Source organism: Podarcis bocagei, assembly GCF_964188305.1.
Source record: "Podarcis bocagei genome assembly, chromosome: 8".
NCBI lineage: Eukaryota > Metazoa > Chordata > Lepidosauria > Squamata > Lacertidae > Podarcis > Podarcis bocagei.
Genome location: NC_138133.1, coordinates 33,391,168 through 33,414,214, shown reverse-complemented (window position 1 = coordinate 33,414,214; position 23,047 = coordinate 33,391,168). Strand labels below are relative to the sequence as shown.

The 23,047-nt window shown below is 42.7% G+C and overlaps 1 protein-coding gene and 1 long non-coding RNA gene across 5 annotated transcripts in view; one reads left to right on the top strand and one right to left on the bottom strand.

Annotated features, from left to right (window-relative positions):
• Positions 1-18,853, top strand: part of GPLD1 (glycosylphosphatidylinositol specific phospholipase D1) — a 28,121-nt gene extending 9,268 nt beyond the window's left edge. For 2 of the 4 annotated variants that reach the window (XM_081206255.1, XM_081206256.1), the window contains exons 9-26: positions 505-612; positions 1,815-1,842; positions 1,931-2,070; positions 4,430-4,495; positions 5,443-5,566; positions 6,664-6,803; positions 8,114-8,300; positions 8,774-8,884; positions 9,239-9,313; positions 10,805-10,961; positions 11,547-11,688; positions 13,168-13,273; positions 13,425-13,518; positions 15,153-15,329; positions 16,612-16,772; positions 17,263-17,289; positions 18,050-18,100; positions 18,461-18,853. In XM_081206255.1, the coding sequence (XP_081062381.1) occupies positions 505-612; positions 1,815-1,842; positions 1,931-2,070; positions 4,430-4,495; positions 5,443-5,566; positions 6,664-6,803; positions 8,114-8,300; positions 8,774-8,884; positions 9,239-9,313; positions 10,805-10,961; positions 11,547-11,688; positions 13,168-13,273; positions 13,425-13,518; positions 15,153-15,329; positions 16,612-16,772; positions 17,263-17,289; positions 18,050-18,100; positions 18,461-18,538 (1,972 nt within the window). In that variant the 3' untranslated portion in view covers positions 18,539-18,853. The remainder of the gene's footprint in view (positions 1-504; positions 613-1,814; positions 1,843-1,930; positions 2,071-4,429; positions 4,496-5,442; positions 5,567-6,663; positions 6,804-8,113; positions 8,301-8,773; positions 8,885-9,238; positions 9,314-10,804; positions 10,962-11,546; positions 11,689-13,167; positions 13,274-13,424; positions 13,519-15,152; positions 15,330-16,611; positions 16,773-17,262; positions 17,290-18,049; positions 18,101-18,460) is intronic. The other 2 variants (XM_081206257.1, XM_081206258.1) reach the window with 2 other exon arrangements.
• Positions 1-23,047, bottom strand: part of LOC308593963 — a 223,796-nt gene that overhangs the window by 72,194 nt on the left and 128,555 nt on the right. The window lies entirely within an intron of this gene.

The window sequence follows — 23,047 nt, the reverse complement described above, 5'->3', positions numbered from 1 at the left end:
GGTCGGCAATTCGAATCCATGTGAGGGGGGGAGGTCCCGTTGCTCTGTCCCAGCTTCTGCCAACCTAACAGTTCGAAAGCACACTAGTGCAAGTAGATAAATAGGTATTGCTGCAGTGGGAAGGTAAACAGCATTTCCATGCGCTCTGGCTTCCGTCCCGGTGTCTCATTGTGCCAGAAGCAGTTTAGTCATGCTGGCCACATGACCTGGAAAGCTGTCTGTGGACAAACACTGCTCCCTCAGCCTGAAAGCGAGATGAGCGCCACACCCCATAGTCGTCTTTTACTGGACTTAACTGTTCAGAGGTCCTTTACCTTTACTTGCATCAGGGACTCTGGGGTTGAAATTATATTGTCTAGTTTGTTCACACCTGTTGTTGCCTGTGGCTTCACCTGCTGGGGAGGGGGGCGCTGCGGATGGGTCCACAATTTTAGTTGAGGACTTGATTTATGCCAATGAACTTTGTTGGTTTAAATAAGAAACTCTGCTCTTCAATATATTTAGGTATGTGCCAGTCAAAGATTTACTGTCAATCTACCAGGAACTTTATGGGCTGAAAGTAATAACTGAAGACACAATTGTTGACTGCACGTATCTGCAGTTTCTTGAAGTGTAAGTCAAGCTAAATGTTTCCATTTTTATTCCTACAGCAGTGCACGTTTTATAATTTGATTATATGTTTGATCCTTTTTTTTAAATGAAGTACATACTAAAAAATCCTCTCAGTATAGTAATTGAATGAGAAAATAAATAATTTTGGGAAAGCACAACTCAGTGTGGAGGACATTGGGCCCAAACAGAGGAAATTTGTTGTTGATGGGTTGGACATGCAAATAAGGCTAGAGCAAGTGCTGTTAAATGATGAGAATTGGAGAAGAAAGTTTAAAGTTGTGGTGTGTGTTTTATTTTTTGTGGAAGGGATCTCCCATAAGTGGATGGGCCGAAGTAGATAGAAGGACCATTGGTTGTTGTTGTTTTTTTAAAAAACTGTGCTTTGGTGCTAAAGGAAAGATTGGAAGGGACTGACATATTGAAATGGGAAACAAATAAATATTAAGGAGGAGATGTCTCAATATATACACTTTAAAGTAAATCATGATGTGGAGTTGAAGGAGATGCCAGAGGGATGTGGGTGTATTTTAACATTTGCTGATGGGCCAGCAATTGTTGCCCCTATTCTAAACATTTCTTTGCACTGCAGACTCATATCAAGCTGTGTGTTTAATAAATATAGTTTTGGTCAGTTCATTATTTCAGCTGAATAACAAATCTGGAATAACCAATTTGTTAATGAATTTTACTGAAATAAATGCGTTTAGCTGACAGATGCCCTTGTTATCTTTCTACATGGTGAATACTGCTTCCACATTGTAGTGGCCCACAAAGTCTGTGTTTGGTGTAATAATAAACTATGATTTAGCATCATGGGAATGAGCTGCAGGGAACCTTTCCTTCCTCAGTGTGCCCCTGAAGAGAAAAATCAGAAGTTTCCATTTTCAATTCTGATTAACTGAAGTGTTTTGTTATGTCAGAACTCTGGCAAACAGGTTAATCTTAAACATGGTTTACTGAAACAAGCCACCTTCAAATGTTAGGTAGTTAAACTTAACCACAGTTTAGGCTTTGGACGTAATGCTAAACTGAAATTAATCAAAAAAGGAAATTAACTTTTGATCACCTTGGAAGTTAGAGGGAAGTATGCAAGCCTGAGACTCAACAGCAAAGGAAGCACGTAGGTGTATATAAAAAGTGTTTTGTTCACTGAAAAGTTCTACACGGATGGTAAATAGAGAATACTGTACTTTCTCCTTCAGGTTTGGCGAAATGATCACTGTCGCCAAGGTAATGTATTTTTGTTGAAAAGAGCTTTGTTGAATGCTACTCTTGAAATTCTCATCTATCTAATTAATTTGCATTTCCATTTTCATAGCTTTACCCCATTTATGCCAGGAAGTCCTCATTTTTGGTGAACAAATTCCATGAATATTTTCTCGGTGGTGTGGATGATATGGCATTCTCATCAAATAACATTTTTGAGCAAACAAGTCAAATGTTAGAGAATGGAACAAGGTGAGGTGCTGGTTTAACCTCTCTAGACCAAGGTATACTACTCTAAACCAATAATAAAATTATGCAAATATTTTCATGTAAGAAATGTGGTTCAGATAAGTTGTGAATTGAGCTGTGGACGCTATAATAACTCACATGTAATAGCCACCCATTAGCCTTCTAACATTTCATTTGAAGTGCTGATTATGTTTGCAATTATAGAAAACGAGTTTAAGGACATCTGGTTAATTCTGAGAGAGGAATAGTTGTGTTGTTTGGCCAATACAATACAATACAAATCTTTATTATGGTCATAAACCAGCATAAAAGCATAGGATCCAGTCATTTAAAATCTGAAAAGTGTTTTGGAAAGCTAAAAGGTATTAAAACAGAAGGTGAATATATAAGTCTATAAGAATTTAAAAGAAGCTAAAAGAAGGGATAGGAGCATTGGGCGGGTGTGTAAGAGCATAAAAGGTTGATACAGTGGTACCCCGCAAGACGAACGCCTCGCGAGACGAAAAACTCGCAAAACGAAAGGTTTTTTCGTTTTCAAGTTGCCTCGCAAGACGAATTTCCCTATGGGCTTGCTTCGCAAAACGAAGCTTGCCCCGGGGACAGCGGGTCTTCTCTTTTGAAGCAAGGGGTGGCCGGGAGATCGCTTCTCCCCACCGCCCCTTGCTTCAAAAGAGGTCCGGAGGCAGCGGGAAGCGCTCCCGCTGCCCCCGGACCTCTTTTGAAGCAAGCGGCTGCGCTTCTCCCCGCAGCCGCTTGCTTCAAAAGAGGTCCCGGACCTCTTTTGAAGCAAGCGGCTGCGGGGAGATCGCTTCTCCCCACCGCCCCTTGCTTCAAAAGAGGTCCGGGGGCAGCAGGAAGCGCTCCCGCTGCCCCCGGACCTCTTTTGAAGCAAGCGGCTGCTCCGAAGCGGGGTGGGGGGGCGGGAGCACCTGCCCCAGCCGCCCGGCTTCGTAGCACTGCTGCGAAGCCGGGCGGGGGGTGGGAACACCTGCCCCAGCCACCCCGCTTCGGAACGCTGCTCCGAAGCGGGGTGGGGGGGCGGGAACACCTGCCCCAGCCGCCCGGCTTCGTAGCGCTGCTGCGAAGCCGGGCGGGGGGTGGGAACATCTGCCCCAGCCTCCCCGCTTCGGAACGCTGCTCCGAAGCGGGGTGGGGGGCGGGAGCACCTGCCCCAGCCGCCCGGCTTCGTAGCGCTGCTGCGAAGCCGGGCGGGGGGTGGGAACACCTGCCCCAGCCACCCCGCTTCGGAACGCTGCTCCGAAGCGGGGTGGGGGGGGCGAGAGCACCTGCCCCAGCCGCCCGGCTTCGTAGCGCTGCTGCGAAGCCGGGCGGGGGGTGGGAACACCTGCCCCAGCCACCCCGCTTCGGAACGCTGCTCCGAAGCGGGGTGGGGGGGGCGGGAGCACCTGCCCCAGCCGCCCGGCTTCGTAGCGCTGCTGCGAAGCCGGGCGGGGGGTGGGAACACCTGCCCCAGCCACCCCGCTTCGGAACGCTGCTCTGAAGCGGGGTGGGGGGGCGGGAGCACCTGCCCCAGCCGCCGGGCTTTGTAGCGCTGCTGCGAAGCCGGGCGGGGGGTGGGAACACCTGCCCCAGCCACCCCGCTTCGGAACGCTGCTCCGAAGCGGGGTGGGGGGGCGGGAGCACCTGCCCCAGCCGCCGGGCTTCGTAGCGCTGCTGCGAAGCCGGGCGGGGGGGTGGGAACACCTTCCGAAGGCGGGCGGGGGGCGAAAGTCTTTGTCCCCCCCTGCCTGCCTTCCCAGGGGCTTTTAAATCGCCCCGGACAGCGGAGAAGTCCTGTCCGGGGCGATTTTAAAATGCCGCCCGCCAGCATTTTAAGATCGCCCGGACAGCGGAGAAGTCCTCCGCTGTCCCAGGGTTTTTTAAAATGCTGGGGGTGAGAAGAAAAGCCCTTGCCCCCCCCCCAGCCTTCAGAAGAGGTCCGGGGACAGACTGTCCCCGGACCTGGTCTGAAGGCGGTTTCCCTAGGAACGCATTAATTGATTTTCAATGCATTCCTATGGGAAACCGTGCATCGCAAGACGAAAAAACCGCAAGACGAAGAGACTTGCGGAACGAATTAATTTCGTCTTGCGAGGCACCACTGTATATAAAAGACTTTAACTATTAATTTACAGAGTGCTCTGATACACTCATTAAATATAGTTTGTGGCACAGGTCATCCACCAACAAATTTTGAGTGCTGCTGTACAGAATCTAGAAACATTCTACGTTGTAGCAGGATTGGTATCTGAGAGCAGCAGGGAGGTATAGAATTGCCCTGTGTGCCCTGGGTACTTATGAAGTAGTAGTCAGCATTTAAAATTATGCATTTAGTATAATTATTTGAAAATTTCTTCTTTAGTGGCTGCTTTATTCCTGAGAATCCTTTGTATATACGCTGTAAAGATGAACAAACAAATGCTGTCATGTAAGTAAAGACGTAACATATGTCTGCCTAGTTTGATTGGTTGTCTGAACAATATTTGTCTTTTTCATGTTCATTCCATTAAACAAAATTCAGGCCGTCTACATCCTATGTCTCTTTCTGTTGCAATTGGCCCACCATCTAGAAAAAAACCCCATATTCTTGCATTTCCTATAGGAGATCTCCAGTGAAATCTCCAGAGCAGATTTGGGGGGTGCAGGAGAGGAAGTGGGAAAAGCAAGATGTAACAGCCTCGCTGCATTAGTGGAAGCCATACTGTAGAACTTTGGACCTTGCCCGCTGATACATTCTCAGCCAGTATCACCAAACTTTCAAATCCTTGAAGCTTTTCATTTATGATTTTCCTTTGATGAATACTATATAGTTGGAAGAAACCTCCAAAAGTAGCTGGTTCAACACACTACTGATGCAGGAAATCCACTGTTATAGCATCCCTGGTTGGGCTCCACCCATTTGGCTGGCTGTCCTGAAAATATTGTTAGAATAACTAAATTTAAAACAGAAGTTTACCTCTGGCCTTGTAGAAGATTGTTCTTATGGAACAAATGGAAATGGTTTGTTAGTTTTTTACTAAAAAGCTGGCATATACTTGTCAGCACAAAACAGAGAGCTTGTGTTGCCAAAATTACAACCATAAATACACCAGAGACCACAGTGGGCTAAGTTTTGAGTGAAATACTAAACTGGATCATTCAAATGTTTAATAAAAATTTTAAAATACTTAAAGCACAGAACTATTGAGTATTGCCAGAAAATGTCCATAAAAAACCTTTGTGTCCATTTTGTGTTTTAAATATTGGACTTTTCCAGTTTTGTACTTAACTAAAACACTTATTACATTGTAATCTCTTGTAAAGGACTATCCGTGACATTTATTCCATTTTTATGTTCCCATAAGCAAATGTCTAATCGTTATTGCCTTATTTCAGCAGAATCAAACAGTCCAGAACTGAACACTACAGACAAACGACTTCTTCAATGGCCAAATCAGTTGAAAAAAATATCAGCTACACAGAGCGAGGAGTTTATTTTGAAGTGCCACCTTGGACAGCAGTAAGTCTTTCTGGCATTTAGATATTAATGGTAAGGGATAGAAATATATATGGAGATACACTGGACACCCAGTGTCTTGTTTGTTGGCAAGTTGCCTTCTACATATTCTTTGCCACCCCTCCCCCACCCCAAAAGCTATATATTACGTTCAGGTAATACGAAGTAGTTTTTTGTTACGTGCATTTCATGGAAAGTGTGAAGCTACTATATGTGAGATATTTCTGTTCACTGGAGCTTATGGGAAACTCTGTAGGTGCCTGTCATGTGATTCCAAGTAAACCTTCAAGTCAAAATGTATAGTAGAATATGTAAACTGGCCTCAGCCAAGAGATTGTAACAATGGCTCAATATTTTAGCAGCACTGCACTGGAGTTTAATTAACCTACTGGACAACAGACGATCTCCTTTCTTTCAAGAGGTTGTGAGATACAGCTAGAGGAGGGTCTGATAACATAGTACATATATACAGTGCTTTTTTTCCTGGGGGGACGCATACCCCTGAACATTTTGTGAATCTAAGTATGGTCTCATTGAGGGGCAGTATTTCAATATGAGTAGGAAAATGAGAGTACCCCTAAACATTTTCTTTTAGAAAAAAGCACTGTGTGTATGTAGTAGTAGTAGTACATATAATAAAAAAGCTTTAATGAAATTGAAAGAAGCTGTGTAGTGATGTGCCAAAATCTAGCCTCCATTGTTTAAAAAAGTTTTCTTCCTCTGAGAAAGAGGCTTCCATTTATCTGCCTCATCCTCAGGATGATTACAAATGTCCTCGGCCACTTCAAAGGTGAGGTAAGCATGACAATAAAACCCTGCACCCCCCTGTGACAATTTCACCAAAATGTTCTCTCCTTTTTGATAATTTTTGAATGCAATTTCTTTTTCGTTCATTGACACAGACAATGATGAAGCAAAAACAAAACAAAAAGTAGGATAAATTCTCAGCACAGCACTAACTGTTTGCAAGTGTAGAGGCACCCGTTCATTGCAGTGAGTCTGGTGTATTGCACTAAATATAAATTGGGCCCTTGCTGGGTCAACAACCAAAATATAATTATGAATGTGCTCGAATATTCCTTTATGCATTTCCCCCCCAGAATTATCTTCAGCTGAGCAATAGTGCCACTGCAAAAGGTTTGAGGAGAGTGTTGTCAGTGACGACACAAGGGTCACCAAAGCATGTCACCAAACCCAGTGCTTCATATTTTCTGAAAACTCCATATGCTAGACTTGGGTGGTGAGTTCTGAGTTCTGATTTCTCCATTCTGTTTTTGTCTGACAGATCAGCTTGTATGGACTCAATACTATTGCCTGGATGCTTATCCTACCTGCATGTAATAACTATGCAGGGAAATTATCTTGTTTGGGGGGGGGAACCCAAGCCAGAAAGGCTGGGCTGGATGAATCCCAAGCCGGAATTAAGATTGCTGGAAGGAATATCAACAACCTCAGATATGCAGATGACACAACCTTGATGGCAGAAAGTGAGGAGGAATTAAAGAACCCTTTTTTTTTTTGAAAATAATATTTATTACTTTTCCTACAATTTAAACACAACACTACAAAAAAAAGAACAATACAATACAAAAACACTACATAACACTGACACATTAAAGAACCTTTTACTGAGGGTGAAAGAGGAGAGCGCAAAATATGGTCTGAAGCTCAACATCAAAAAAACGAAGATCATGGCCATTGGTCCCATCACCTCCTGGCAAATAGAAGGGGAAGAAATGGAGGCAGTGAGAGATTTTACTTTCTTGGGCTCCATGATCACTGCAGATGGTGACAGCAGCCACGAAATTAAGAGACGCCTGCTTCTTGGGAGGAAAGCAATGACAAACCTAGACAGCATCTTAAAAAGTAGAGACATCACCTTGCCAACAAAGGTCCGTATAGTAAAAGCTATGGTTTTCCCAGTAGTGATGTATGGAAGTGAGAGCTGGACCATAAAGAAGGCTGATCGCTGAAGAATCGATGCTTTTGAATTATGGTGCTGGAGGAGACTCTTGAGAGTCCCATGGACTGCAAGAAGATCAAACCTATCCATTCTTAAGGAAATCAGCCCTGAGTGCTCACTGGAAGGACAGATCGTGAAGCTGAGGCTCCAATACTCTGGCCACCTCATGAGAAGAGAAGACTCCCTGGAAAAGACCCTGATGTTGGGAAAGATGGAGGGCACAAGGAGAAGGGGATGACAGGGGATGAGATGGTTGGATAGTGTCTTTGAAGCTACCAGCATGAGTTTGACCAAACTGCGGGAGGCAGTGGAAGACAGAAGTGCCTGGTGTGCTCTGGTCCATGGGGTCACGAAGAGTCGGACACGACTAAATGACTAAACAACAACAACAACAACAATCCTGTCGATACAGGATTGGGATAATAAAAAAATTAAATCAGATTTCGTTTTGGATCTCACCTTTCTTCAGGGCCACCACGGCAATTACTCTTTTATATAGACAATTGAAAATCTGCAAATGAAAATGTGGAAGCTTTAAACAAATGTAAACCAAAAGAGTAATTGGAATTATTTCACTTGATATGCAGGGCGTTGATTTCCTCTGACCTAAACCAGGATGGCTACGATGACCTGGTAGCAGGAGCGCCAGGATACAGCCGGCTGGGACACATTCAGATAGGCCGTGTATATATTGTTTATGGTAACGAATCAGGTTTGCCTCATGCAAACTTGGACCTAGACCAGGAAGCAGACTGCATTCTGGAGGGGAATAAGGTAGGAAAACAAGTCACACATTGGTCATTGAAAACATTTTGCTTGTGTTTCCGGTCATCTGAAAGACTGGCGGCATCTTCTTTTCTACTAGCAATGCCATTAACTTCATTTCTAAAATAACTTAAAGATAAAAGTTCATTGTGAATAAAGAGCGTTGCTGCTTAAAACTATTAAGGACTCTTTACTGGGGATCTATATGAGCTAAATGGAAGTAGTAGGGTTTGGCCATTCTCCTGAGTATTATATTTGCATGGTGGAATGGAGTGTTGAACTAGGAGCTGGGTTTAAAGTACATATTTAAAATACAGTCTTTTGTCACAATTGAAATAAAAAGCTAAATAACAAAGAAAAAATCCAAAAATGTTAAGCAATTGTGCTGAACGTTATATGAGCAGGTATTCCTTAAAAAGAAAGATAAGCTTTTAAAATGGGTGTTGGATTGCCATAATGATGTCGGCTTCTTTCTTTTTAAGCCTTCAGCAAGGTTTGGTTCTGCAGTAGCAGTTCTAGATTTCAACGAAGATGGTGTGTTGGATCTAGCAGTGGGAGCCCCGTCTGTAGGATCACAGGAACTCAGTTACAGGGTAAGAATATGTGTGTGTGGCATTTTTACAGTGTAAAATGTTAGTGCAGGTTAGTAATTACGGGCGATTCATAAGAGGGGACGTTAGCATGGCCCAAGTGAAATAAGGCAGACAGAATATCAGATGCATCATCTGACTGACAATCTTAGGACCAACCTGTTTTGTGAATGCCAATATCTGTGAATCACAAATTGAATTATTAGACTTGGCTAGATTGCAGTTGTACAGTACACCTGGACAGACAGGTTCATGTGAAGATGAAAGGATGAGGTGAAATTGATTTAAAAAAATAAATAAATAAAAATTCTGGATTTGATTCATACCCTATTAAAATTTTATTTTCTGTTGATCCAGGGCTCTGTATATGTATTTTTTGGCAATAGAGGACAAGGTTTCCACAGCCTACCAAATGTCACCATAGCTTGTCAAGTAAGTTTGCTGATGAAATGCAATACAAACATATAAGAAATTAAATCTAGGGTTTCTCTAGATCTATCCAGAATAAACATACACGTGGATTCTATTATCATAATAGATTTATTATTGCTTCATTGGCACACAATAGGTTAAATCAATGTCATTGTGTGTACCAATGTGTGCCAATAACTGTTACTGTATTTTTAGGAAGCACTGTTAAGTACAATGTTGTAAAATTGAATAAAAAGGATTCTATATTTCCTCTGTGTGTACTAAGGCCACATTTGAACTTAATAAACCATGATACAAATGAATCTTGCATGAATGAAATTTGTGCAGGTGTATGAGTAAACAAACAAGGAATTCCTTGGTTAATTATAGTTTACTGATCCATCCAAATTGAAATTATGCTTAATGGCTTCAGAACAAGCCACCATATATTGCCAACTTCAAACTATGGCTCAATATCCTGGCTTTTTCTGAAGCTGTTAATCATATTTACCTGCTTTAGATGAAACAGGAAACTGTAGTTAACAGAAGACTTCCTCATTTGCTTATGTGGAAGGAGACTCAAAGGGGTTGTTGATGCAATGATAACACTTGTTCCTATCTTGTCTTAAGCTAAGATATTGCCATCCGAACATGGCTTATGTGTAGCTTTTTTCTTTCAGACATCCAAAAGAATGTTGCAAAAACACTGTCCTGTGTGGCTCGTCTCATTTCCTTGAGTCATCTTGTGTTACTTACATCATGGACTGGGTGGTGTGAGAGGATTTGTAATAGGGCTGCTTTACTGAAATTTCGTTATTGATTCAGGAGCTAAACAAGATGTCTTCCTTTCTTCTCCAATTTTCACCAAGATTGCCTTGGTGAAACACAACTCAATTGGCCCATTTTATACTCCAGGCAATAGGGTCTATAGTACCGACTTTCAATATTGACGGCTGTTAGTTCACACAAGAAAGAAAGAAGAGAGAGAGAGAGAGAGAGAGAGAGAGAGAGAGAGAGAGAGAGAGAGAGAGAGAGAACCACTCTCTATCCCTGGTTCCTGACAAAAAAAACCCTTCCTGTACAGTGTCAGACACAGGCCTTGACTTGTGCTTGTCCTAGGCAGAAAGGAACTCCCAAAACTATCTCCATCTCCTACAGATCAGCTCTGCCCTTGAGTTGTCTTCATGCTCAGCCATGGTTCTGCTAAGTGATAGTTTAACTGTTAGTTTTGTCTCAAGTTTAGAGAAACTATTCATCTGGAGCCTGCAGGTTCCTTGTACTTCTGTCTCCAGTCTTCCTCCTCTCAGTTTATAGCTGCTGCAGCACAAGCTCAGGGAGACTCTGAAAACTGATTTGAGTTGGACAAGCAACTACTAGGCTCGACAGACTGTAGTAGGTGGGCTCAGGCGTACAAGGCTTCCAGACAGACTGAAGGATAGTGAGATGCAACTTAATGCCCTGCAGCTACTCCAGTATTGCCAGACCTACTGAAATCTCAGTTTCCTTTTGCAGGAAATATACTGTAACCTTGGCTGGTCACTGCTGGCAGCTGACCTTGATGGCGATGGAAACAAGGATCTCGTAGTTGGTTCTCCTTATGCAGCTGGTGGTGGGAAACAAAGAGGATTTGTGGCTTCGTTTTATTCGTTTCTCAATAGAAGCAGCCAAGGTGACATTTTTTTTTTTTTGCTGGAATTTATTTCTGCTATTTCATATGCTACTTTTTCTTGCGTCTTCTATTAGCTCCCTTTCAAGTCCATCGTAAGACAAAACCACAGTAATAGTCTAAATCCTTCTCCAAGTTATATTGCTGGTAATAAACACCGGACAATGCTTTTAATGCTAAAGGGCCCTCAACCTAAGATCCAGTATGAATTCATGCAGAAGGCTTTGTATACCATTCCATAATCTTCTGAGTCAAAACAGACTAGAAGGAGTTTTACAGTGCAACCCTATGTATTCCAACTCAGAAGTATGTCTTACTGAATATTTACCCCCTGGTAAGCATGTATAGGACAGCTGCATCACTTGATGAACTGAACTGACCCTGCCCTGTTGGCATCATTGCAGAGGCAATTTGATCTGAGTGAAGTTTCAACATGAGTTTTCATGTATTTAAAAAGTAGCAAGAATTATGATCCAGGTAGTGCAGTAAGACTGAACAAACCAGAAGACCTTGATCCTTTCATAAAGTATGTGATACATACCAGAAACATATCCTCTGTTATCCTCCATTTCTTCTTTGGTCTATCAGACCAGCTGTTCCTAACAGATGCTGACTGGATAGTAAAAGGAGAAAAGGATTATGCGTGGTTTGGATCATCACTCAGCAGTGTCCAACTTCAAAATACAACCTTGCTGCTTATTGGCAGTCCTTCTTGGAAAAGCTGTAAAAGGTATATTGCACTTAATTTTAGATTTGTATGTGATCATACCCAGTTTGTAAAGTTTGTATGTGATCATACCCAGCCTAAAATTGTGCACTTTTAAGTGTAAAAGGTTAGTATTATTTCTGAGTAGAAATAAGTAGTAGGTTCGTATTATTTCTTTTAATTCTTTATTTACTTTTTTAATTACTTATTTAACTTTTAAGTGTAAACTAAGTAGGTTAGTATTATTTCTAAATGTGTACTGTTTTAATACTTGTTCTGCTTATTAGAGGTCGTTTCAAACAAGCCAAATACCTCTCTTTTCCTAATGCTCCCTGACACTGAGTTATAAACCACTTTTCAAACACAGGTTTCACAGCAGTTTACAACAATATATCCTAACCATTAAAGATGATTGGTTATGTGTCCAATGTTAGAATTGTACTCAGAGTAAACCCATTTCAGTTAATAGAAATGACTACGTTTGGTCCATTGATTTCAGTGAGTCTACTCTGAGTATAACTTAGTTGGATGCAACCTATGTAAAGCAGTAATAATCAACATAAAGCCTGCATGCTATGTCTGGTTTGCCATAGCTTTCCCCCAGTCTGCACGGCCCTCCATTTGTTGGCTTGTTATGATTTGTTTGCAAGCTGGATTTTCGGGGGGTGGGGGAAGAAAGAGAATTGGGGACTGGATACAGTGTATTCTGCTGGTTTGGGACAATCCTCCTATAAAGAAACTCTCCAGTATCTCTTTGGAAAAGTGTGTCATCTAATAAAACACAGAAATAGATATTTGTTTATGGTCCATTTAAAGACTAACAAAGTTGGGTCATATGTACAACTACTTTGGGGAGAGAGTTCCAAAAATGTGGGGCCACTACTGGAGAGGCCCTGATCTTATGTTCACCTGTCTGATAAATCTTGGGAAGAGGACAGTCTTACGGCCTGATCAGGGTCATATAGGTGCAGGCATTCCTTCCAATTTATGCATTAAAGGTCAATATCAGCATTCTAAACTGGGTCCCAAAACAAATAGACAGCCAATGCATCTGGTACAGCTATGCTATGAATGCCTGGCCTCCACAAGCCTTCTAGCAGCTGCAATGTCTGCTAGTTGGTGTTTCCAAAGTGGTTTTTAAAGGCAGCCCCAAGCAGAAAAAATTACAGCGATCTAGTCTGGATAGAACTAAGGCATATGTAACTCAAGCAACACCCCTTCTTTAGCTACAGTGGTAGACCATAAACCAGCCTAAACCAACGCCACTTAAATCTCTATAGATAATATGGAGTCCAGGAGAATCCCCAAACTATTAATTTGCTATTTAAGGGGAATGCCATCCTGCATAAACTCTTGCAATTAAAACTTGTTATTTAAATTAAGACGTCACGTTCCAGATACTTTAGATTCTGAACCAAGAATATTTTGCTGTGGTGGTGCTATCACTTGCAATTACTTCTTCTTCTTTTTTAATGTTCCGCATATTTTGACCATCGTGTGCAGTAGTCTAAGCTGCTATGTCTTACGAGATACCAAGATGACTGTTGGAAAGGTATACGGCTATATCCCACCAAGCACGCAGAGCTGGTTTACCTTAACCGGAGACAAGGTAGGTCTTTTTGGTATCCCTTGAAATGACCAATATAAAAACATACAAGGAAGACTCCAGCCATGGTGCCAACTTCTTCTTCTTCTTCTTCTTCTTCTTCTTCTTCTTCTTCTTCTTCCTCTTCCTCTTCCTCTTCTTCTTTGACACACAGGAAATGGGGAGACTTGGTTCATCCTTGGCCACCGGCTTCCTTTCTGTAGAAGGAATCCCTAGGCAAGTGTTGGTAGTTGGTGCACCATCACAAGGTATGCAGTAGTGTCCTTGGGTCAGTATTTTCTTTGCAGTGGTTTTACTTCTGCAATACACCAACAAGACTGATCAATTGTTTAAAAGTTAAATAGGTGCTTGGAGCCAATCATCATGGGAATTGCAGAGGAGGGAAGTTTTAACCAGCAGGGAAAAGAGGACTAGGAGAGAAAGAGACCTCTGATTCTACCCACTGCCATTTCTGGGCCAGTCTGCTGCTGAAAGATTACTCTAAGAGAATCCTGCTCTTGACAGCGGAAAAAAAAATCCTGGTTGCTCTCCTGTTTTCAAGGCTTTAAGGACTGGATGTTGGCAGTTCTGAAACACAGCATGTATGTACCATCCATCCCCAAACTGAGGAACATCATGGTTTAACAGAGCAGCAGGTCACAGCTGAGTCTGCAGTTCTGCTGCTCACACCAGCTGTTTCAGAATGTAGAGGGACAACAGTGTTGCATAGAACTTGTGTTGAATTCAAGCTGGGGCTGCAGAGGAAGAATCTTCCCTTGCAGCCTAGACTTGACAGGGCTTCAAAGGCAACATTTGGTTGTCGTTCAGGGTGACAGAAAAAAGTGTCAAATTCAAAAAGCACCCAGAATTCTACCTGTAAAGGAAAAACCTGTAAAGGAAAAAGCTCTTTAGGGAAGCTTCTAATGTTTAACAGACTACTGTATTTTAATACTTTGTTGGAAGCCGCCCAGAGTGGCTGGGGAAACCCAGCCAGATGGGCGGGGTATAAATAATAAATTATTATTATTATAACCAAGGGTTCTTGCAGCAGCTGCAACCTGAGGTTTCCCACACCTGTTATTCTGTCTGTCTGTCTCTCTTTTTAGATCAACAAAATCCTATATGAGGGAAAGTCAATTTTCTATACACATTTGTTTTCAGATAATTACACTAGAGCAGGTGATAAATAGGATTCTGTGGTGTCGCATACGTAACATGAAGGGTGATCCAGTCAACTGTCCTCAGAATGTGTATGGCAGGCATAGGCAAACTCTGGCCCTCCAGATGTTTGGGACTACAATTCCCATCACCCCTGACCACTGGTTCTATTAGCCAGGGATGATGGGAATTGTAGTCCCAAATATCTGGCGGGCCAGAGTTTGCCTATGCCTGGTGTACAGGAATCCCCTATTGCTATGGGAGGGCCACATATGCCCAATGTCATGTGAAAGTGAAGACTATATTGGGGTGGGTTTAGTATGCATCAAACTGCTCTGCAGCAAGTCAGACCATTGGTTCACCTTGTCCATGACTTAGTTTTAAAACTCTCCTGAGTCTTGTTCAGCCCTGCTTCCTGAACTCCTTTAATGTGGGTGACCTCAGGCATACAGAACATTCACTTTCTCACTGAGCTATAGCTCCACTGCTGCTTCCAGATGAAGAAATATCATCTACGTTGGATTGAGAATGTTGCTGACATTATGATTTTGAGAGCGGACCCTTTGTTGTCATTGCGAAGTTAATGTGTAATTTCACAAAATGGAGATGGCGGAGCCAAAGTTTCCTTGCTGTTAATTCTGGTTATAACCTGCCGTAGACAGTGCCCATCTGTTAATGGCAATTATTGTTGCCATCTCCCAGGAACAGCAATGTGACCCCCATCATCTTCCTTGGCTTCTTTCAGACAGCACATCTAGGATTGCATTTATAAGCTCAGTGCTGCACCAAGCAGGAACTGCTTTGATGTATGATTTGACGGACCCTGCCAAGCCATTTCTGCTGAGCACTTTCAGCGGGGACAGGAGATTTTCACGCTTCGGAGGAGATGTGCACCTGCGTGACCTAAACAATGATGGACTTGGTAAAAACGGAATCCTCATAATCAGTATCATATTTCATTTGTGAAGCACCTAAAATTACTAGATGTTGTGAGATGTGATATATATATGTACAAATATATAAAAGAACAGGAAGGGTGAAATAAGGGGACAAAGAGGAAGCGTGAAACAATAAATTCTGAACCAAGAATTTTAACAGCCTTATGCATATATAGAAGGAAAGGCCAGATCGAACAAATGAGCTTGATTTAGAACAAAGTAAAGAAAAAGGGAAAGAAGCAGAGAAATCCAAATAAAGAGGCCAAAATACAAGTGTACTTGCAAGCCTGGGCCAGCACCAAGAATTTTAGGGTCAAAAGATGCTCCATGCACTCTAGTGGGGAACATTAAATGGGTGATCTCAGACAGAAATTCTAAAGAAGATTAGAAGTCTAGCAAGGGTAGTGAACTCACAGCCCTTGAGCCTGACCAGGTCCCTCAAGCATTTTTTTTTTACCCCCAAATCCACAAATTTTGGTGGTGGCAGCAAAATGGCTGGGGTGGGGTGGGGAGTTAGAATGATGCTGGGGTGGACCGAGAGGTTTGAATTTCTCTACCAGGACCAGCATCCTGATGGGGATGCAGATTGCCTCCTCTGTATTCATCCTATCGGATGAGTGTGAACAAAGTGGCAACCTCAATCCTCAGTTGATCTGTTTGGATCAAATGGGACAGGGAGTGGGTGCTGTGTTCTGTGTCCGTGATCTCTATGTGTGTACAAAAATGTATGTGGAGTGGCCAAAAACTAAGATGACTCATGGACCAAAAAACATTAGTCACTCCTACAGTAAAGGAGGGCGGGATTAAGAGAGAGGAAAATAAACACATATTCACCTACTTGTGGCTTGTTGGCTGTATTATTGTCTGTAGGCTAAGGCCTGCTTCACATGCAATATGGAGCGATAGTTTCCATTGCTCATTGCATTTGTCTGAGGCAGACACCATACCACTTACAAATGCCTGGACATAGAGAAAATCCAAAAACACATTGGCGCTAGGTATGCCTATTTTAAACCAGGCATATTATTTGTGTCACCATGGTGTTTGTCATGGAGCAACATGGGTTTGGATCCGGTGGAGCCATAGTGGAAGCAGAAGACACAAAGCAGGCTTGTATATGTCTGGTAATTGTGTTCCCAAGTTTGTGTATGCCTGCGTCCAACGAAGTTTTTAAAGGCCAAAGCTTTTGCACAGGGATATCCAGTGCAAGTTAGTTTTTGTATCATTTTACAATGTGACATATTTCCCCGCTGCGAATTTTTGCAGATGAGATCATTGTGACCTCACCTCTTCGAGCAAAAGACATCTTATCTGGGCTGTTTGGAGGAGAGGCTGCGCGTGTTTACATATTTAGTGGAAACCAAACCACCTCTGGACATGTGACAGACAACTGCAAATCATGGACTTCACCTTGTCCTGAAGACTGGGTAATGCTACAGCAAATGGTATAGGTCTTTGTGGTGGTGTCTGCTTTGGTAGATAAACAAAAGTACAGAGGTACCTCTGGTTATGAACTTAATTTGTTCTGGAGGTCGGTTCTTAAGCTAAAACCGTTCTTATCCTGAGGCACGCTTTCGCTAATGGGCCTCCCGCTGCGTGCGCGCTGGAGGCACACGATTTCCGTTCACATCCTGGTGCAAAGTTTGCAACCAGGAGCAGCTACTTCGGGGTTAATGGAACTCATAACCTGAAGCATTTGTAACCAGAGGTACCACTGTAATAACTGTTTGCATTTGAAAACTCTCATGTTGCTCCTGCTCAGCAGTTTATGAACATCTGCATCATAGTAGTTGACTTCTGTGTTTCTGTATTGAAATATTTCTCAGTGGAGCAAATGCTAGATACCATACATTTAATTGATTTATCCACCTTTAAAAACCAATGTAAAAGTGAGTCTCTCTCTTTTTTCTGTTCCAGGCGCAGTATGTCATCATTTCTCTTGAGGTGAGCAACCAAACTCTGAAAGGATAAATTGCTGCTTGGGCTAAATAAATTGTGGGTAGAATTAATGGCTAACAATTGGGTCCTTAATGCATTTTAACCAGTTTTAACCATTAAAACTGAAACCATGTGAACAAAAAACTTCCGTGCTGGGTTCAAAACACAGTTGAAGTGATTCATGAAGGATATCTTGTAATTTCTATTTCTGACTCAATGGGGTCAGGAAGGATCTTCATCTGAAGATTGCAATGTCACAATTAGGGACAGGATGCTAAATGGTTTGGAAACTGAACCATCACCCCAAATTTCACTTGAGAAAACTTAGGGTCCATTCCCAAGCAGATTTATATTTCACTGAATTTCAAAGGATCTGCGGCTAAGCAAACATGGTTAGGATCAGGTTGAGCATGATAAGGTTAGCTGTAAAGTTTCCAATTGACTGCAGACCTAAGCTATTTTTCCTCTTGCTGTATATAGCATATGGTTTTCATCATTCACACAAATGACATGGAGCCGTTTGTTCAGTAGGTATCTTTGCGTCCTGAACACGTATGCTCACAGCATTGCACTTGTTCTCTGGTTGTAGCAAATACTAGCTGGGATTATTGCACTGGTGATCTGTTGCCAGAGAAGCGGGTGGTGGTGACCCTGCTTATGGGAATTGAGTTGTGTTAAAGATGATCCGTTAATGAAAATAACTATAGTGAAGAAAGCAAGCATTAACACTGTCAAACAGTGCATAACCGTAGTTTTATTGTTGCAGGAAAAATCAAGATTTGGGAGTGCTGTGATCACAGTGAAATCTGGAGGAAAGGTAGGCAAACGAGCACTGCTGGTTTTCACAAGCCCATCTGCAGGGTGAATCATGGGCTACTTGTGATAACTTGAGTGTTTCTCCTATGCCAGCTGGGTAAGAGGCCATGCCTTGCCTGCTTTTTTCCTGCAACACAACCATAGGGAAGTAGCTTAGAACCAAGATGGTTCCACAACTTCTTTGAGACCACCCCACTATGGTGAAGGTGGGAAGCATCATCACTTGACTTCCTTATGCATGGTGCCCAGTTGTACACAGGGGTAATCTGTTTTGCCCTGGCAAAATGACCCGCTAAAAAAAGGAAGAAAAAAGCAAGGAAGTGAATTCTGCTGTATTAATGGATACTTTCTGTCTTTGCAGACTGAAGTTGTAGTAGCAGCTGAGAGAAGCTCCCTAGAAGCTCGGCTAAGCGGCAGACTTTTTCTCTACACCTTTTAATTGCCATGCTTCCCCACCAAGCCTCTTTTCAGCAAATCACTCTTCACTTTTGTAAAATTCTGCCCCTTTTGAAAATGGAGAAGCATAACTCGCATACTATTTAACTGGCAATTGAACAGCATTAACATTTTAAGGAATGGAAGCAGAGATCTAAAATTACTTATTACTGTGTTTAAATTTCCTTGCTAAGCGTAATAATGAATGGAAATTCTTCTAAAAACAAAATGTCATTGCTTCAGACCATTAGCTGCTTTCAACTGTTTACATGTGTTGTGCATGCACAGAGGCCTATTTTTAAAGTATTTATTGCAATATACAGTGGTGCCCCGCAAGACGAATGGGCTTGCTTCGCAAGACAAAAAAAACGCTAGACGAAGAGAATCACAGAACGGATTCTTTTCGTCTTGCGAGGCACCACTGTACACTGCAATGGAGTAGATTTAAGAAGAAAGCCCCAATGAAAATGTGGAGTTGCACAGAAGAGAGTTTGGCAAGAGCACATTTCCCCAAGCCTCGCTATTGATTCCAACCTTGATTTGAAATGAATCACTTCTTTAACATGTACTTGGAAGTGGGACCTCTTCGCCTCAAATTAGGCCGGACTCAGATACATCTGTCTGAAAAGAAGTGGAATTGCATTTTTATCCCTCTTCTGCCAAAACATAAATCGCCCATGCTGAGTTACTAACATCTACATGGCAGCAAGAGCAGTTGTTCAACCTTGAATATCACTGATGTCTAATGGGCTAATGGGTGATTTAAAGTGCTCTCCTGTTGGGATTCTGTCCACCAACCAGTAAGATGCCTCTTCCTTCTAGTCAAGTCCAATTGGACTTAATTCTTAGGTGCACAAGACTGCAAACTGAAACTACAGGCCATGGTACTTCCAAGTCCTAAGTAAAGCCAATAACAAGCATGTAAAACTCCCCCCCCCCCCGATAGTATTAAGAAAACCTTAATGCATGGAATTGCACATGATTAATTCAGGATTTAGAAGCTGACCCACAAGAAATATTAGCTACTTGAGATTCACTCAGCTTCTACACCTATTTAAATAGCTTCTGTAGCTCAAAAGGTCTCAAGTGTGATTCTTGGTAACTCCAATTAAAAGGATTTTGTAGTAGGACCCTGTTAGAACATAGACAGTACTGGGCTAGATGAACGAATAGTGCAAGCTGGTTGGTGCAAAGGCTGCTTCCTATTTAATCAAATGTAATCTAATGACAAACTATTTCTCCAGATTCTCTCTGTGCTATTTAGGCTACTGATTAATGAATGTGCTGTCTTGATTATCCCCCCCCCCACCTTATCCCATGTGCAACGTAATAAAAACAGATATTCCCCTTTGAGTGGTATTTCACATTCATTCTGAACTTTGCCATCATGTTAGCAGAAAGTTAGAAGGTAAACTACTAACTGTGCTACAGATTGAAGTTTCTTCCAGTTTTGCTACATTGCTTTCAACAGAAGTCTTGGGATTGATGGCTCTTCTCCCTGGTTTTGTAGGATCAGGGCTTCTGGTTCAGCGGGTACACACATAACAGGCCCTGAGCCAACAAGGCCTCTGTCGCTTACATTTTTTTTTAATTAAAAAAAGAAAAAGAAACATAGGGCAATTGGCCATGTCTGAAGAAAGTTAGAAGGCAAAGTGCAGAGGCAGTTCTAAGGCTTCTGTACTTCGCAGGCTGCACCACTGCCAAGAATACTTATTCACCGTTAGTAAGCAATCTGAAGAAGAAATGCTGATCACTCTCACCTAGGACTCAGGTGTATGTTTGTTCAAGTACCCTCCCCATCCACATGATTTCATTCACTTCCCAAGTGTGCTGCCTTTACAGAGGAAAACACAAGCTGCTGGCTTGGGTGTATTTTGCTGAAAAGTAAAGGTAAAGGTACCCCTGCCCTTACGGGCCAGTCGTGACAGACTCTAGGGTTGCGCGCTCATCTCGCTTAAGAGGCCGGGAGCCAGCGCTGTCCAAAGACACTTCCGGGTCACGTGGCCAGCGTGACGAAGCTGCTCTGGCGAGTCAGCACCAGCGCAGCACACGGAAACGCCGTTTACCCTCCCGCTATAAAGCGGTACCTATTTATCTACTTGCACTTAGGGGTGCTTTCGAACTGCTAGGTGGGCAGGAGCTGGGACCGAACGACGGGAGCTCACCCTGCCACGGGGATTCGAACCGCCAACCATACGATAGGCAAGTCCTAGGCACTGAGGTTTTACCCACAGCGCCACCCGCGTCCCGGCTTGCTGAAAAGTAATCCCCTTTAAATAAACGAGGGTTCCTTCTTTTTGAGAAAAAAATGGTGCTATTCCAATCTCTCCCCACCCTGGTTTTCCATGTTCCCCCATCCATTGATTTGCTTTTCATCACTGGAGTGTTATTTATTAATATACAGCAACCATAACCAAAAATATAAAGTACCAAAATGAATCAGCAAATACCTTACAGCATGCAGCAAGTAAAAATTCCTATAGACTGTACTTTTAATAGGAACACTTTTTTGTTTATTAAGGTTATGTGTATGTTTTTCTGAGAGGTGTGAAATTACACACATTTGTTGCCTGTTGTCTTCCCCCTTTCATCTCCACAACAGCCCTGTTGTGAGACAGGCTAGGCTGAGAGTTGCTAGTTCAGATACCAAAGTTGTGAAACTGTGCATAACTTAAGAAGTATTATTATTATTATTTGCATTTTTAGCAGGGTTGCCAAATGCTTTATTTTGGTTTTGCATATTGTATTATTTATATGATGTTAGCCGCTCTGAGCCCTGCTCCGGCCAGGGAGGGTGGAGTACAAATATATTTATTATTATTATTATTATTATTATTATTATTATTATTATTATTATTATTTAAATAGCAGAACTATGAAATGCTGGCATTAAAGAGGGCTGCTATGAACAACATTATATATTTGGACCTTGCTTTCCCACGCAAGAGTTCAAGGTTGTGTGCATTATCCTCCCCTTCCCACCTTTAATCTCTGCAATAGGACCCACCCTATTCCACTATGATTTGTTTTCTAAACTGTTCTAAAAATGAATTTTACATAGTTGTAACCTACCCTGGGACCTTATGGTAAAAGGTAGGTAAGACACAATTTATTATCAAATAATTAGTAACAGCCCTGTGCGGTAGGCTAGGCTACATTAGTACAAAACACAGCAGTTCTTGCCAATAGATTGCAGGTTGTGCAGATGCAGGAAGCCCAATCTGAATACAGTATACCGAGCCCAATAAATCCTGTTGGCTTCCATGTGTGTTTCCCCTCTACAGGTGGCCAACTGAACAAATTAAAATACAGCAAGTTGTATCATCTTCAATGGGACCATTTTGAGTTAAAGCACCAATTTAAAAGCCTACAAGTAGTGATAGTTTATGATACCCAGGGAATAGAATTTCATCTACTTAAGTTACAACTAAGCAGACAAAAACCCAGTGTTTTTAAAGTCTCATTGCCCTTGCCAAAATAAGGTACAGACATACCTCGGGTTACAGACGCTTCAGGTTGCGTTTTTTCGGGTTGTGGACTGCCGGAACAGGTTACTTCTAGGTTTCGGCGGTTGTGCATGCGCTGAATTGCAAAATTGCGCTTTGTGCATGCGCAGAAGCGCTGAATCGCAACCCGCACGTGCGCAGACACGGGTTGCGAACACTGTGGGTTGCAAACGTGCATCCCACATGGATCACATTCGCAACCCAAGCGTCCACTGTATTTCATTGTAGTCAAGAGGATAAGCTTGATTTTTCAAGAGGCGTTTTCTTAACGCTGTCCTCACAATCTCTTAAAAGAATACAGTGGTACCTCAGGTTAAGAACTTGATTCGTTCTGGAGGTCTGTTCTTAACCTGAAACTGTTCTTAACCTGAAGCACCACTTTAGCTAATGGGGCCTCCTGCTGCCGCTGCGCGATTTCTGTTCTCATCCTGAAGCAAAGTTCTTAACCCGAGGTACTATTTCTGGGTTAGCGGAGTCTGTAACCTGAAGCACCTGTAACCTGAGGTACCACTGTATAAGAAAAGCCTGCTGGATCAGGCCAATGGTCCATCTAGTCAGCATCCTATTCTCACAGTGGCCAATAGGTGCCTGTGGGAAACCAGCAAGCGGAACGTGAGCCCAGGAACAACTCTCCCTGTAGTTTCCAGCAACTGGCGTTCAGAAGCATGGAGGCAGAGCATAGAAGAAGAAGAAGAAGAAGAAGAAGAAGAAGAAGAAGAAGAAGAAGAAGAGGAGGAGGAGGAGTTTGGATTTGATATCCCGCCTTTCACTCCCCTTCAGGAGTCTCAAAGCGGCTAACATTCTCCTTTCCCTTCCTCCCCCACAACAAACACTCTGTGAGGTGAGTGGGGCTGAGAGACTTCACAGAAGTGTGACTGGCCCAAGGTCACCCAGCAGCTGCATGTGGAGGAGCGGAGACGCGAACCCGGTTCACCAGATTACGAGACTACCGCTCTTAACCACTACACCACACTGGCTCTCACATAGCCATCATGGCTAGCAGCCAC